The sequence below is a fragment of the Peromyscus eremicus genome, chromosome 16_21 (genome assembly GCF_949786415.1).
Source record: "Peromyscus eremicus chromosome 16_21, PerEre_H2_v1, whole genome shotgun sequence".
NCBI lineage: Eukaryota > Metazoa > Chordata > Mammalia > Rodentia > Cricetidae > Peromyscus > Peromyscus eremicus.
The window spans coordinates 60,579,386-60,596,234 of NC_081432.1; the positions used below are offsets into that span (position 1 = coordinate 60,579,386).

At 36.9% G+C, this 16,849-nt stretch overlaps 1 protein-coding gene across 5 annotated transcripts in view; it reads right to left on the reverse strand.

Annotated features, from left to right (window-relative positions):
- LOC131893967 (uncharacterized) overlaps nucleotides 1–16,849 on the reverse strand; it is a 37,378-nt gene extending 20,529 nt beyond the window's left edge. For 2 of the 5 annotated variants that reach the window (XM_059244148.1, XM_059244147.1), the window contains exons 1-6: nucleotides 15,754–16,849; nucleotides 9,014–9,101; nucleotides 7,126–7,208; nucleotides 5,173–5,230; nucleotides 3,090–3,118; nucleotides 2,946–3,006 (exon numbers count right to left, since the gene is read on the reverse strand). In XM_059244148.1, the coding sequence (XP_059100131.1) occupies nucleotides 2,946–3,006; nucleotides 3,090–3,118; nucleotides 5,173–5,230; nucleotides 7,126–7,208; nucleotides 9,014–9,101; nucleotides 15,754–15,783 (349 nt within the window). In that variant the 5' untranslated portion in view covers nucleotides 15,784–16,849. The remainder of the gene's footprint in view (nucleotides 1–2,945; nucleotides 3,007–3,089; nucleotides 3,119–5,172; nucleotides 5,231–7,125; nucleotides 7,209–9,013; nucleotides 9,102–15,753) is intronic. The other 3 variants (XM_059244151.1, XM_059244150.1, XM_059244149.1) reach the window with 2 other exon arrangements.

Genomic DNA, 16,849 nt, shown 5'->3' on the forward strand with positions numbered 1-16,849 from the left:
TTACTGCTTAGGACAAAAACTGACATAAATATACCGAAACTTAGCAAAGCAACTTAAAGATTCAGTGCAAGAGCCATCAAAATTCTAATATAATTTGTCAGAAAAATTGAAAAAAAGAAAACCAACCACAACAGCATCTAAACACCTTTCAGGTTCATATGGAAATCCAAAAAATAAAAATAAAAAAATAAAAAACCAAACAAAAGAATGGAGAGACTCCACCAGCTCAGATTGTCCCCGTTCTCCTAGGTGCAGTTACAGGCCAGCAGGCAACACTCCTGCAGGCAGGTCTGATTCCCACCACCCCATCATATCCTTTAATCACAAGTCTTACTCTGTCCCTCTAAGTCTACCCACTGCACCAAGACTGCAGCTGCTCCCTGAGACACACAATCTGCTAGCTCCAATTGAACCAAGAGGTGAGTCACTGTTCTTCCAGCCAGTCACCCAGCCTCTAGGCCTTAGGCCCAGGGGCACAACCCATGCCCCCATTCCCCCACCCATTGCAGCCCCAATTTCAGGCCAGTTGGAAAGTCTCCTGCAGGCAGAACTAACTACCTCCACTCCACATAAGACTCTGTTATCTACAAGTCCCACTTGCTCTCCCAAATCCACCCCTCCCCCAAGACCATAGCTGTTCCCTGAGACACAGACTTGGCTGGCTCCCATTGGACCAAGAGGTGACTTACTGTACTCCCAGCCGGTCACCCTGCTTCAGAGGCACAACCCAAGCCCCCTTACCCCCACCCATTGCAGCCCCAGTTGTAGGCCAGCAGGCAAGACTCCTGTGGTGAGGTAACCCAGGCTCAGAAAGACAAACATGATATGTAATCACTCATCAGTGGATACCAGATGTAAAGAAAAAAAATAATCAGACTACAACCCACAGCTCCAAAGAAGCTAGGAAATGAGGAGCCTAAGAGGGACACACGATTGCCATGGGAAGGAGAAACAGAGGAGATCTCCATGAGTAAAGTGGGGATGGGGGGCAATAAAGGGGATGGGATAGAGGAAGAGAACATGAGGGGATGATGGGATGGCTGAGCTGGGAGAGGGACAGAGTGGGAGAGCAATGAAAGAGATATCTTGATAGAGGGAGACATTATGGGGTAAGGGAGAAACCTGGTGCTAGGGAAATTTCCAGGAATCCACAAGGATGACCCGATTAGAAGACTGGCAATAGTGGATAGGGTGCCTGAACTGGCCTACCCTGGTATTCAGATTGGTGAATTCCCTAACTGTCATCATAGAGCCTTCATCCAGTAATTGATGGAAGCAGATGCAGAGATCCACAACCAAGCACCAGGCTGAGCTCTGGGAGTCCAGTAGAAGAGAGGGAAGGGGATTATATGAGCAAGGGGGGCGGTGTCAAGATTATGTAGGGAAATCTACAGAGACAACTAAACCATGTTTGTAGGAACTCAGGAACTTTAGACCAACAGCTGTGGAACCAGCATGGGACGGGACTAGGCCCTCTGCATATGGGAGACAGTTGTGTAGCTTGGTCTGTTTGGAGGCCCCCCGGTAATGGGATCAGGATCTATACCTGGTGCATGTGCTGGCAATCTGGAGCCCATTACCTATAGTGGAATGCCTTGCTCAGCCTTGCTGCAGTGTGGAGGTGCTTGATCCTGCCTCAACTGAATGTACCAGGATTTGCTGACTCCCCATGGGAGACCTAACACTTTTTTGGAGGAGGGGCTGGGGGTATACTGGAGGGGAGTTGGAAGAGGGATGAGAGGGGCGTCTGTGGTTGGTATGTAAAATAAAATTTTAAATAAAAAAGAACAAAATAATGAAAGACAACACTGAATAGAGATAAAAGGATACTTAATATGAAAAGAGAATGGAGAAACCACTATCTTAGAGTTCATGTTTTGTTACAGAGGTAGACTAATAAAAACAGCATGGTTGTAGCATCACAATAGACATGTTGATCAATGAAATCAAACTGAACACCAAATGGAGGTCCACACTCCAATGGACACATGATTTTTCATATAGAAACCAGAAAAATGCACTGGGTAAAAAAACATCTTCCACTCATGATAGTGAAATAATCTTGATTGCTGCATGGAGAAAACTGCACAGAGATCTGTATTTACTACCCTAAATAAAAACTTAATTCCAAATGAATCAAGGATCTCTAAATAAGACTAGAGACACTGAATATAACAGAAGAGAAAGTGTGTAATAGGCTTGAACTCATTGGTACAGGAAAAGACTTTTTGAATAGGACACCTGTAGCACAGGCACTAAGACCCACACTTAATAAATGGGACCACATGAAGCTGAAAGTTTCCTATGGCAAGATATCTATGTAAGCTTTGGGACTGTCAATGACTGCTCCACTATATGATAGTGTATGCTGTGTTATTGAAATAGATTGTAGATAAGAATGCTAAATGCATTTCCTATTCCTTGTAATTAAATTACAATGCACTATGAGTGAAGTGAAGCAGTGTACTATGAGTTCTAGAGCAACACAAAAACTGATTTTCTTTTCTGAAGATATTGTACATTGCTATTTGTCCAGTCCAGATCAGAATCTCTGAGCTCAAACAAGTTTCTGCCTTGTCCTTACAGATAGCTATGTGTGTGGGTGTGCATTCTGAGATCCATCAGGAAATTATGGTCACACACTGGAGTAGTCTCATTAGTCTCATGATTGACTTCTACAAGTCACTAATAAACAGAGATTGCACACTGGAAATGAGAAGGCAGTCCAACACGAATATTAAACATTGAAGCTGAGCTGATATTTCTAAATGTTTTATGTTGTCAATGTAATAATTTTGAAGCATGTATGCCACTAGTGAGTTGGCATTGCTTGTGACAAAACCTTCCAACATTATAGTCAAGATATAATTGGCATCAGGAAGACTGTGTGTATTTGAAATGTATTAGAATAAACTGATCAGGAGAAAGTGACTTACAAAATTTACCTGTTTGAGATTGCTGTGTTTCAGGCTTGGATCTGGAGACTAGATGACAAAAATCCCTCAGCTATTTTGAAAAGAGACATTTAATCAATATTTTGGATTTCAACAATATATAATTATTCAATATAAGTATTAAAAGGCATTTACCTCTAGATGCGGACATTTTTCAGCCCAAACTGAAAGAAAAAGAAAGTATAGTCAATCTTATGCACAATGAGAATTCCAAACCTACCTTTATGAAGGCTTCAGAGGGCAATGAGTTCTATTCCCTTCTTTCAAAATAAACATGTATTATTTTACTGGTTAGGAAAGCAGCTGACAAATATACTGAAATATATCAAAAGAAATCTATAGATTCAATTTAATTCCCATCAAAATTCAGAGAAATTTAAAAAACAACCACAACAGCATCAAAAAGCCTTTCAGGTTCATATGGAAATACAAAAACATCTTGGATAGATTTAAGAAGATTCTCAATACTAAAATACGCTGGAGAAATCACTATCCCAGATTGCATGTTTTGTTACAGAACTAGAGTAATAAAAACATCATGGTTCTATCACCAAAATAGACATGTTGATCAATGAAATCAAATTAATGTCCAAACACCTATGAATACATGATTTTTCATAAAGAAACTAGAAATACACCCTGAATAAAAAAAATAGCCTCCATACATGGAGATTACCAAACTTCATGGATACATGAAGAAGAATATTACCCTGAACAAAACTCAACTCCAAATGGATCATGAATCTCAAAATAAGACTAGATACCCTGAATATGACAGAAGAAAAAGTTTTTAACAGGCTTGAACTCACTGGTACAGGAAAGACTTCTGAACAGAACACCTGTAACACAGCACTAAGACCCAAATTTAGTAAATGGGACCACAGGAAACTGAAAGCTTCTTTATGGCAAAGGACACCATCATCAGGCTACATAATAGGAAAAGAACTTAATCATTTAAACCTCTAATGTACAGTTAGTATCTAAAATACAGAAAGAAGAAAAATTGGACTCCCAGGAAACAACTAACCCAGTGACAATGGTGTTCAGGAATACAAAGACAATTTTTAAAAGATAAAACACAAACTGCTGACAAACTTTTAAGAAACGATCATCATCTTTCTTTATCAGAAGAATGCAAACCAAAAGTACTTTGAGATTTCATTTTACTCCTGTCCGAAGGGCGAAGTTCAATTAAGCAAATGACAACTCATGCTTGTGAGGATATGACGAAAATGGAACACTTGCTCATTACTGATGAGAACGTAAACTTTTACAGCCATTAAGGAAATGACTCTGGCATTTTTTCAGGAAGCTGGCTACTAATCCTTCTCTAAACCCACCTATACATCTATCTGGCATATACCCAAAGGACTCTGTATCCTACTACAATAAATACCTGCTCATACATGCTCATTATTGACTATTTACAATAGCCAGATTTAGGAAACAGTTTAGATGTCCTTTAACTGGCAAATATATAATGAAACTGTGGTGAACTTACACAATGGGGTGTTTTGCTTCTATCAAAAAAAGGAAATTAGGAAATTTACATATAAATGTATGAAGCTAGAAAAAAATCATCACGAATGAGGAGACCCAGATCCAAAAGTCAAATACTGTATAATTTCCCTTATATGTGAGTGTTAGCATTTAAGTCTTCAACATGTGTGCTAAAATCCATATAACCACAGAGACTCTGCATCAAGTAAGGGACTGCTTGCAAGGATCATTCAAGTAAAGGGAAATAGAATATATAATTGTAGAGAGACAGTGGGGGGAAGGGCGATGCAAGTGAGAGGTTAGGGTAGGAATATGGGGATGGACAATTTACTAAAGTCCACATGAAAAACCATATGGAAACATACTACTGTAGAAGATTTCTAAATACATACGCATATAAAATAAATCCAAATGGAGTCTCCAAATAAAAGAGGAGATAAAGCCCCAAGTAGACATCTTTTGCTAAACATGAAACCTTCAGTTATACCTAGTTGAGTCAATGGACAAAGGGGCACCTTAGGTATCTCAGGTAGAAGAGAACTCAGAGATCCTTCTGGGACTATCTCAATTTTACACATCGCTCATGCTTATTGACATATGGGGCTTATTACCACTTTTGTTGTCTTTTACTTAAGTGTAAATTTATTCAGTGATTTCTTTTGGTAGCACAACATACCAGCATTTGTCTTACATAAAGTCTCTTCATGATGACTCTTACCTTGAATTATTTCATTTTCTTCTGGACCATTTCCTACGTTGGATGACTGGGCAGCTTTCTGCAGTGGATTAGGGTAAAACACACTCTGTCACATGATATTAGTAATGTAATTCCAAAAGGTCTTATTTTCTATTTCTGAACATACCATGATACTAGACTTTAAGAAAATTGTTCATGAGAATATATGCAGTATCTATCAAAGACCATTTGAATGGAGAATCTTATATACACAGTCAAGTTTAAGTCTTTCATTTCCCAATTACATACAAGAAATATAGAATAGAGGGAAAACAGCCATAGACAGAGTAATGCCTGATGTGCATGTATCAATAAAAGTAATTATTTTATATTATAATGTATAAAACTAATTTGCTCTTCTTAGTAAAGTTGGAGGATGTTAATGACACAAATGTTCACATCTTTAGTAGGGCCACTCCTCTAGGACACGATTAACATTAATCATGAGGTGTTATACAATGACATTATTTGTGCGGTTAGGCTTGATAGGAGATATGTATTATGTTAAAAGCATTCATATTGTATCATGCTGATTGTGTAGGGATCAAGGCAGAATGTGATTAATTTTGGTAAAAGTGAACAAACAAAACTGACATATTTTGTTAATTTCTTATAGAAGGCAAATCTGGATCAAAATAATAAGCAGACAAGTTTTTATTTCCTATGTTACCTTTAGACAATAACATTAGACCATTATGCAGTTTTAATATAGAAATGTTTCTCAGTGAACAGAAATCTTCCCTAAACACCATTTCACATTTTTTGCATGTTTAATAGAATAAACAAATCTTGCTTTCTCATCCCTCAAGAATTTTAAAAGTTATGAGAATAAGTTGTCCACTATTCTATATGTACAGTAATGCCATCCTATTTGACAGTTCTGAGTGGACACTCCCTCATCTTCTAAAACATGTTAGGCTTCATACTTTGATCTCTGACGACAAAATACCATTCTCACTCCTACCCTGTATTAACAACAATCTTACCTAACTGTCTCTCTGTACCATATGTTTTCTTTATGACAAAACACACCTATCTGAAGTAAAACAATTGCTTTTTACTTGTTTTGTCTTCTATTACTATAGCATAGGCTTCCCTCTGAAATTCTCAGTTCTTGATTTCTCAACATAGAGTAGATACTGACTATACAGATTTATGTAGGTTTAAAACATTAAAAATGTCTTCACAACATACTCATACTTCAGTAAGTACCTTACATTGTATTTTGTCTCTGAACAGATTGTGTAAAAGGCAAACTATAGTGTCTTGAATCTATTTGAATTCTCTACATTAACTCAATTCCATATATATATATATATATATATATTCATTAAGCACATTGGACAATAATGTGGAAATAACTAATTTTTTTCATTGAATTGAGCAAAATAGTTGAGTTTTTCCTTCACAATTAAGCCTCTTTTATGGAATCAAAAAGTCCTTCTATTGGCAGATTAGTTGATTATATGTCCATATATCTTCTCAAATGAGGACCTTGAAATAACCCAATGATCGTAAGGCAAAAATTTCTCCTTGACATAACTGAGTATAATCATCACATAACAAATTTAGTTTCTGCAGGAAGAATCAACTTTATGAAATAAATCCAACTCTGAAGTCCATAATTTTTTAGCATCCACTATTTTAAATAGAGAGCCATAAGATTCTCCAGCCATTCAAAGAGCTTAACTTAAAGCACAAGTAATAATCATATAATTATTTACTAAATTACTTATAAAAGACAATGATTAGCTGTGTGACTGGATTCTAAGAATACCCTGTGTTTTATAATAGGTAAAAGACGTTCATTTCAATGTTAAATCATCATTGATGGACTGAATATAGTAGCCTGAAGTGTAGTTTCTTTTGGCCTATGGTAAGATCATCAAACCAAACAGTATTAAGTGAGAAATTTAAATTTAAACAGTTACATACCAATTTTTGATAGTCTTCATTCTTATGACAAACATTTGCATTTTCCAGTTCTAAATCCGGTATTGTTTCTAATTCTAGTTCTTCTGACATATCCACATATTTTATTTAAAAAATAAATATAACAATTAGATACACAATTTTCTATGACAATAGATTGGAATACATTCACAATTAGAATTTAGAAAAAAGTTACTCTTATCAAATATTTCAATTAAATGTACTTTATAGATGAATATTTACATGCTTAGATAAATGCCCAAGTTGTATAAATACCTGTATATCACTTGTATAGAAACTACCTGTTGCCAGCTTCAAGACATCCAAATACTTGACTAATTCATCTAATAGTTAACACACCTCTCATAAATGACCAAGCTCTCTAAAATCTACATTTTCAGATGTCATCGATTTTTCAGAACATTTATCATGTGCTCACACCCACAAGCACATTCAAAAATGTACAAATTAAGGAAGTTGGATGAGGATTATGAAATAATTGTTTTTTTTTAATTGAAACTGGCAAAATAGCTTTAGTTGTAAGGCCCCATTGCTCAAGACTCCACACTTTAGACACAGAATTTGGAGTAATTTAGCTGGACCTGACATAGAAACCTGCTCTCATACTATGAGAACATGCTATGCAAAGTGCAAAGGGAGATAAGCAATCAGTAATCTCACCAGCAGAAAATGGTACACCACCAAGATGTTGAAAAGCCTGGCAAGATAACGCTCATGGTCAGATAGCAGCACTTTTATTTTTGGGGTAACCAACAGCTGTCCTATTGGTCTGGAGACCCACTCAATGAGAAATTCATTCCTGGTACTGGGAAACTAATCAACTATCCATGGATGGAGAAATCATAAACACTAGGAGTCATCAATTACTCCCATTTTCTTATAACAGTATACTTACTGTGTTCTAAATATGGTATTTATAGTCACGGTTATACCCACAGAAGAATGTAGCTGTCATTTCTCCTCAAAGAATTTACTTTACACAGTACATAAAAGTATTACAGTATATACAATTATTCAAACTCCAAGGAGTAACCATAATATGCCCCAACTCCACTTATAAAGTCCTAAATCTAAGGATCAGGAAAAATAGTAAGAATTAGGTAGATAGATTGTAACATCAAAGTACCAGCACTCTTGAAGCTACACAGCATCTTCTATGCATGACATAGATATTGCTACCATGAAATTTCAAAAGTATGATATCTGAAAAGACACCCGTATAAGGACAACACCCGATGAAATGCTACTGTGGGTGAAGTGAATCTCACAATGCACAACCCCTAGATGAAGATCTGAAGGCAATCAGTGGCTGATAAACAAAGACAAATCAGGTGATTTTCCAGAGATGAGCTCATCCTAGTAGGATAATAGGTTGTGCAATTCCAGTGATCAGTCCTAAACACGTGTACATATAAGCAACACATTAAACAAATACACACAAGCATGCATACACTTACACACACACACACAGAGACACAAACACGCATGCACACACATATGCACACGCGTGCACACACACACACAAACATAGTGTGTCTTTACTAATAGTATAGAAGAGAAGTTACACATAGAGTTACTAAGGACCTGAGCACAGGAAAGGTTGTAGGAATAGCCAGAAACCTGAAAATGATGTAAATATAGTACACAAGCATGAAATTATCAAAAGCTAAATAAAATAAAAGGCAACTCTTTTACTGACATTCTTATTTCAAACTTTGGATGAAAGTTTTTCTTGTCTACCATTACATTTTTACTTTTGTTTGATTTAATATGTATTACGTGGGTTATTTTATTTGGCTAAGGTATTTGTTGCCATGTTTTAAGCAAACCTCTCTGCCAAGTGATCTTCCAAGTTAAGCATGTGCATTACCTTCTTGTTCTTCTACATTTTCATATTGTTTGGAAGCTATCGGTAAGTCATCCGCACCACTTTTCAGACTATTCTCAGGAATATCTTGCTAAAATAATGAAAATAATAATGAGAATATAGTTGAATTTCCTATTTTGAATTCAACGAAACTTAAAAATAGGATAGAATATTTTCATAGATAACCTTTTGCATGCTCTTGAGAGCAACCAGTCTTTTTACCCCATACAGTCACATATTCTAAAATCAAGCCTTGAAGCAGAAATAGAAAAAGATCATCTGCAGAATTCAATAAGGAACTAAACTCATAATATGAAACTTACATTCCTCACCAAAAATTAAACAGGTAAAGAATAGATTTAAGTAATAACTCTTAATGTGCTTGCCATACCAAAGTATTTGATTTAAAAATCAATTCCTTGAGAAAATCAATTTAATATTATAATAAGGCCCTTTGATTAGTATGAAAATACAAACTATGCCAGGTGGAGAAGAATTGAAATATTTTAGAATCAGTTTTGTTTATGAAAAGAAGGATGTACAAAAAATAGTTTTGTTAAAATCTTAGATATAGAGAAAATAGTTTCATAAAATTAAAAAGCAATTAGTGATTCTTCTTTGTTTATATAATGCATGTAATTATTCAATGAAATCTTAAACTCTTTCACAGTAAAAAATGGGTATCATTAGAGCATAACAAGCATTAACATGAAGGGAAGCATCAGAACATTCATTCGATGTCTGGAATGTTCCTGGTGCTTATTTATACTTGAAATAGTAGAGATGTCTTTATGTAATTACACATTCAGCATTTTTAGTCATGTAGTTGTGAGATAGGTAAGAAAATTTAAAGTTCACATAGATTCACTATTCTCTAAATGGCATAACACTAATAGTTATCACTTCATATTTAAGTCATATGAACTGGTGGTTTTAATTCAGAAAGATTCTGTGATGAAACATCAATGTCATTATGCCAGTTGAGGATTTGTAAGTCTTCAAATACTGTTGAAATATATATCAGTCTGGTCCCAACATTCATAAAACACATGAAGAAAGGAATAAAAAGCCTAACTGACTGTATGCTGAAATCCACATTTGAAGAATTTATGTATAGCTTATCACAATAAGACTTGAAGGACTGGGTGTGTGGTTGAGTGGTAACGAATTTGCCTTGCATTCATTAATTTCATAGTTGATGTAATAAATGAAAAAACAAAAAGGAAAACTACAAAACTCTAATCACAAGTAATCTAGGACACCCAGAAACAGGAAGCCTAACCTCAGAGTGATTCTGGAGATTTAAATGAGCAATGAAACCACTGTGTAGACATCCTTTAAAATTTGAAGTGTTACATATGATGCAAAGAATTTCAGGTTACTTTTAAAGATTTTGAGCGCAAAAATAAGATGAAATTGAACTTTTGCCTTTAGCATTGGTTATCAAAGACCTTATTCTAGAACTTGCTATAATTAGGGGTGAAACAAGTATACCTCAATTATATGAAGAGTTTTTACTTCCGTTTTTGATTTAAAAATTTGCATGTACAATATATTTTGAACATATTTTCCCAACCAAAATACTCCCAGATTATTCCCCATCCACATACCCCCCAAATTTATAATCTTTCTCTCTTAAATCTACCCCCAAATTGAAAATACAAACTTACCACTAATAAGACAAAAATGCCACAAGAGAACAATAAGCCCCCAACAATACCACAAACACAAAATTGAACACTGCTTCCTTTGTGTTGATCAACTTCCCCTGGTCATAGTGTCTGCTCTGGAGTGCCTTTGATATACCCAGTGATGCTTCAAGTAGAACACTGATTTTTTTTTCCTTTTGCCAACAGCTATCAATTACAAACTGCGTCCTGGTTATAGATGGCAGCCTGTGTCTTCTTCCGCCTCTTAGTGCTGGCACCCTGTCTTGTTGGAACCTGTGCAAATCATCTGTGTATGGACATAGTCTCTGAGTTCATATGTGCATTGGTCTTGGTCCTGTTGTGTCTGGAAGACAAAGTTTCTTTGACCTTATCCATAAGCACTGGCTCTTATAATCATTCTGCTTCCTTTTCTACATAAACACTGAGCCTTGATGGAGGAGGTTTGATGAAGACATCCAATTTATGACTAGGTGGTCCAAAGTCTCTCACTCTGCATTTTGACCAGTTGTTGATCTCTGTGCTGATTTCCAACTACTGCAAGAGAAAACTTCTATAAGGAGGACTGGGAAAGGTATAATGACATGTCTCTAGGACTCATTTTCTTGCTGTATTCATTCAGAAGAAGAGTAGCTTTGGGTTTGTCCGTAGGTCCGTACCCTACATTGTCAGGTTATTGGCCCCTTTGGCAGTGTCAAGTTTGTATTCCATCTTAAGCAGTCTTTAAGTCCAATGAAAAAGTCATTTGTTATTCCCATAACATTTATGCTACTATGGGACCAGCATATGTTTCAGACACGTCACTATTGTAGGTCACAGGGTTGTAGTTGGTGATATTGATCATTACCTTTCTCCTCTGTGAGCAGGAGGTGTATCTTCTAGCACCATGAACATTAGTTAGAAGTTGTAATGATTCTATTTGGGCACAAATCCATTTACTCTATGTTTGGTTATTTAATATGTGGTTTTTTCACCAATAGGGTCTTCCTATTTGGTTGTGGAGTGAGACCAATGGCCTTCACCATAGCCTGTTATGTTTGGATAATTCTACGTGCCTGTAGAATCATCAACAAATGGTTCAGGTCAAACTGGATGGCCACATGCAAAAGAACTAAGTAGAACCATATCTATCACCCTGCATACATCTCAACTACGAATGGATCAAAGACTTCAACATAAGACCATAAACTCTGATTAAGATAGAAGAAAATGTCTGGAAAAGGCTTGAATTCATTGTTACAGTCAATGACTGACTTTCTGAACCAGATACCAATAACACAGGCATTAGGACCAAAACTAGCAAGTGTAACTTCATGAAGATGAAAAGCTTCTCCTTAGAATAGAACAGCATCATGTAAAAAATTATGGCATGGAAAATGAATAAGCCATTGCCAATTATACATCTGATAGGGGATTAGCATCTAAACCACAAAGAACTAATAAACTGAATATCAAGAAAACAAATAACATGTTCTAAAAAATGGGGTACAGAACAAAGCAGAGATACACAAATGCCTGAGAAACACTTCAGTAAATGTTCGACATCCTTAGTCATCAATGTAAATGTAAATCAATGCCCCTCTGAGATTTCATTTTACCTGAGTCAAAATGGTCAAGATCAAGAAAAAAATGACAGCTCAGCTGGGGAGTATGCAAGGAAAGGGAAACACTTGTTCCTTCCTGAAGGAAGTGCAAACTTACACTAGGATATGAAGAGCCTTCAAACATTCTTTTTGTACCTCATTATATACCCATTGGCAGCCTGAGACAGAACTCAGTAGGAACATTCTTGAACTCTTGGAAAGTTCAACCTGCCTCTGTCATCTGAATTTTAGGATAAAGATTGTGCCATGATGACTGGATCCAGTATTTTATGAGAATGAATAATGCAAAGCTACTCTTATACTTATTTTGAGAGAAAGATTTTGTATTTCTACATTTTAATCACTTTAAATAATACTTTTTTCTAGATAAAGTACCAAAATGCTGTGGGATGGTCTTTCTGTATGCTGTGAATATATGTTGCTCCCATGGGTTAATAAATAATGCTGCGTCGGGCTATGGCAGGGCAGGATGGAACCAGGCAAGAAAACCAAGAAAGATAGAGGAAAAAGAAGAAGGGTGGAGTCAGGGAAGATGCTGCAAGCTGTCAGGGGGAGCAAGATGTAATAAAATACAGGTAAAGCCACGAGGCACATAGACTAATAGAAATGGGTTAATTTAAGATATAATAGCTAGCTAGCAATAAGCCTGAGCCATATATCAAACAGTTTATAATTAATATAAACACTGTGTTTTTATTAGGGACCAAGTGGCTGTAGGACACAGGAAAACTTCCATCTACACCAGACTTGAAAAATTGTTTTTAAATGTTAGTGTCCTGAGTAAGAGGGGTTTTTTTGATATTTTTATTATTAAGAAATTTTATATTCATGTTACATAATAACCACAGATTCCCCTGTCCTCCCTCCTTGCACCCCCAGCCTTCCTCCCCAACCCACCCCCCATTCCCATCTCCTCCAAGGCAAGGTCTCCCATGGGGACTCAGCAGAGCCTGGTACATTTGGTTGAGGCAGGCCCAAGCCCTCCCTCATGCATCAATGCTGCTCAGGGTGTCCCACCACAAGAACTGGGCTCCAAAAAACACACTCACACACCAGGGACTGATCTCAATTCCACTGCCTGGGGGTCCGCTAACCAGTTCAAGGCAAACAACTGTCTCACCTATCCAGAGGGCCTAGTCCAGTCCCATGGGGGCTCGACAGCTATTGGTGCACACTTCATGAATTTCCACTAGTTTGGCTGGCTCTCTCTGTACATTTTCCCATCGTGATCTCAATGTCCCTTGCTCATAGAATCTCTTCTCTCTCTTATCAGTTGTACTACTGGAGCTTGGTCTGGTGCTTGGCCATGGATCTCTGCATCTGCTTCCATCAGTTACTGGATGAAGGCTCTATGATGACAGTTATGGTATTCACTAATCTGATTATCAGAGTAGGCCAGATCAGGCACACTCTCAACTATTGCTAGTAGTCTAAGGTGGGGTCATCCTTGTGGATTCCTGGGAACTTCCCTAGCACTCTGTTTCTCCCTGTTCCCATGATGTCTTCATTTATCATGGTATCTCTTTCCTTGCTATCCCACTCTGTCCCTGCTCCAGCTCAAACCTCCCGTCGCCTTATGTTCTCATCCCCCATTCCTTGCCCTCCATTACTCCCCCTCACCCTCAGTTTGCTCATGTTGATCTCATCTATTTCTCCTTCACTGTTTGATCTATGAGTCCCTCTTAGGGTCTTCCTTGTTAGCCAGCTTCTCTGGAGTTGTGGGTTGTAGTCTGGTTATTCTTTGCTTTACATCTAGTATCCGTTTATGAGTGAGTACATACCATATTTTTCCTCTTGAGTCTGGGTTTTCATCCATTTGCCTGAAAATTTCATAATATCATTGTTTTTTACTGCTGACTAGTACTCCATTGTGTGTATGTACCACATTTTCTTTATCCATTCTTCATCTGAGGGGCATTTAGATTGTTTCCAGTTTCTGGCTATTATGAATAATGATGCTATGAACATAGTTGAGCTTGTGTCCTTATGGTATGATTGAGCATTCCTTGGGTATATGCCCAGAGAGTGGTATAGCTGGGTATTGAAGAAGACTGACTCCCAATTTTCTGAGAAACCACCATACTGATTTCCAAAGTGGCTGTATCAGTTTGCACTCCCACCAACAGTGGAAGAGTGTTCCCCTTCCTCCACATTTTCTCCAACAAAGCTGTCTTCAGTGTTTTTTTTTTTTGTTTTTGTTTTTTTTGTTTTTCGAGACAAGGTTTCTCTGTGTAGCTTTGTGCCTTTCCTGGGACTCACTTGGTAGTCCAGGCTGGCCTCAAACTCACAGAGATCTGCCTGGCTCTGCCTCCCGAGTGCTGGGATTAAAGGCTGGGATTAAAGGCGTGCACCACCACCGCCCAGCATCTTCAGTGTTTTTGATCATAGCCATTCTGACTGGTATAAGATGGTATCTCAGAGTCATTTTGATTTGCATTTTCCTGATGGCTAAGGAAGTTGAGCAATTCCTTAAATGTCTTTTGGCCATTTGAGATTCTTCTGTTGAGAATTCTCTGTTTAGCCCTGTAGCCCAATTAATTGGATTGTTTGGAATTTTGATGTCCAGTTTATTGAATTCTTTTATATATTTTGGAGATCAGCCCTCTGTCAGATGTCAGGTGGGTTGGTAAAGATCTTTTCCCATTCTGTAGTCTGTTGTTTTGTCCTATTGACTGTGTCCTTTGCCCTACAAAAGCTTCTCAGTTTCAGGAAGTCCCATTTATTAATCGTTTCTCTCAGTGTCTGTGCTACTGGTGTTATATTTAGGAAGCAGTCTCCTGTGCCAATGAATTCTAGGCTACTTCCTACATTCTCTTCACATGTTCAGTGTAACTGGATTTATGTTGAGGTCTTGGATCCACTTGGATTTGAGTTCAGTGCATGGCGACAGATAGGGATCTATATGCAGTCTTCTGCATGTTGACATCCAGTTAACATGTAGTTGACATCCAGTTAACAGTTTTTAAAAGTTAGTATCATGAGTGAAAGATTTTTTAAAAGGTACTTTAAAAACTAATGCTAATTTCTGTGCCCTTCAATACATGGGTTGGATATGTAAGCTATTGATAAGATACCTTAAGTAACATAATGAATAGGTTAGTCTACATATTTAGAGAAGCCTGAAAATTATGTAAGTCATGCTATAAGAAATAAAAATAAAACTACTAATGTTTATTTGTCCAAATATTCCCAAATTTCAAATTCCCTCCACTGTGGTAAAACTATACAAACTAATTTTTCTGTGATTACTTATTTCTTACCACATTTTTGGCTTTCAGAACCATAAAATAATTATTATGTTTTGGTACTTTTCACCATCAATATAGTAATATTGTCATAATTTTATAAAAAAAATTCTAGCCAATTTTTCATCTAAAGTGATGACATTTTGACAACTGCTATATTATACCATTTCAAACTCCACCAAGAAGAAATTCAGCACAAGAATTTACCTCAAGAAGGCATTGATTACCTGAGTTTTCAAATTAGCTGTGTCCTCCATTCCTGTACACACGGAAATCAGGTACTCAAATTCAAAGTGATGTCTTTGAAGCAAAACACACAACAACAAATAAGTGAGTAGTGGACAAAAGCATTTGTCTTGAATGTTTAGTTATTTGAATAGCAGATGGTGTTTCTGTTGTTATAAGACATCTGTTTTATAAAATTTGTTCAGCTGTTAATTTCTGTCTCCCCTTCTCCTAATCTCTGCATTTGTCAAGAAAGAGTTCCACATAGTTCCACATCAAATAGTGTCAGTCAATATATTTGTGGAACCTGAAAATCATTTGTTTTGAAAACTGTCCTGATGATTGCACGCAAATTACAATTAATTGCTCACATACCCTTTAATCATTAATTTAAGTAAAGGTAATAGCCCCAAATAAAGCAAAACAATAGTGTCCTCATTCTACTCTATTAATAAAGCACAAAACTATATAACTACTAAATGGCAACCTTCATTCTTGAGCATGGAAAATACCCATTGAAAGGAAACCATCACATCCATTCATTGTCAAACAGCTAATAAAGTCATGAAAAAGATGTGAAATCCTTGAACATTAAAGTTATAAGTGAACAAACAAATGTGCACATTGAGGTTTGAAATCCTCTTATCATGGGTGTTCAAACATTAAAATGTAATAATTCAGTTATTACACTGGTGGAGGCTGATTCAAAAACTACCAAGCACTTAAAAACCTTCATATGTGCTCGGTTGATGGCAGAGACTTCTGGAAAAGCAGATCCCTGGGACTTTTGCCTCTGTTTCCCTCTAGGTTCTCTAGATGTCTTCCTTATATAGGACACCACTCCTCGTTCCCTCTTTTGCAGTCTTCAGTGATGCTCTCTGGCCTTTCAATATTCATCCCAGGAAGGTGCAGATTCCTGAAAGTACAGGCTCAAAGAACCTGAAAGACAGCTAGTTCCCTGGTTCAGGCAAATAAGCTAAATGGAGGGTCAGCAACACACATCCCAAGCCTAGATATGTTACAAAATTCTATGATTATGTTCTGCAATTCCAATCTGAAAAGGACAGGAATTTGGCAAAGGTAACAGGAAAGGAAGCA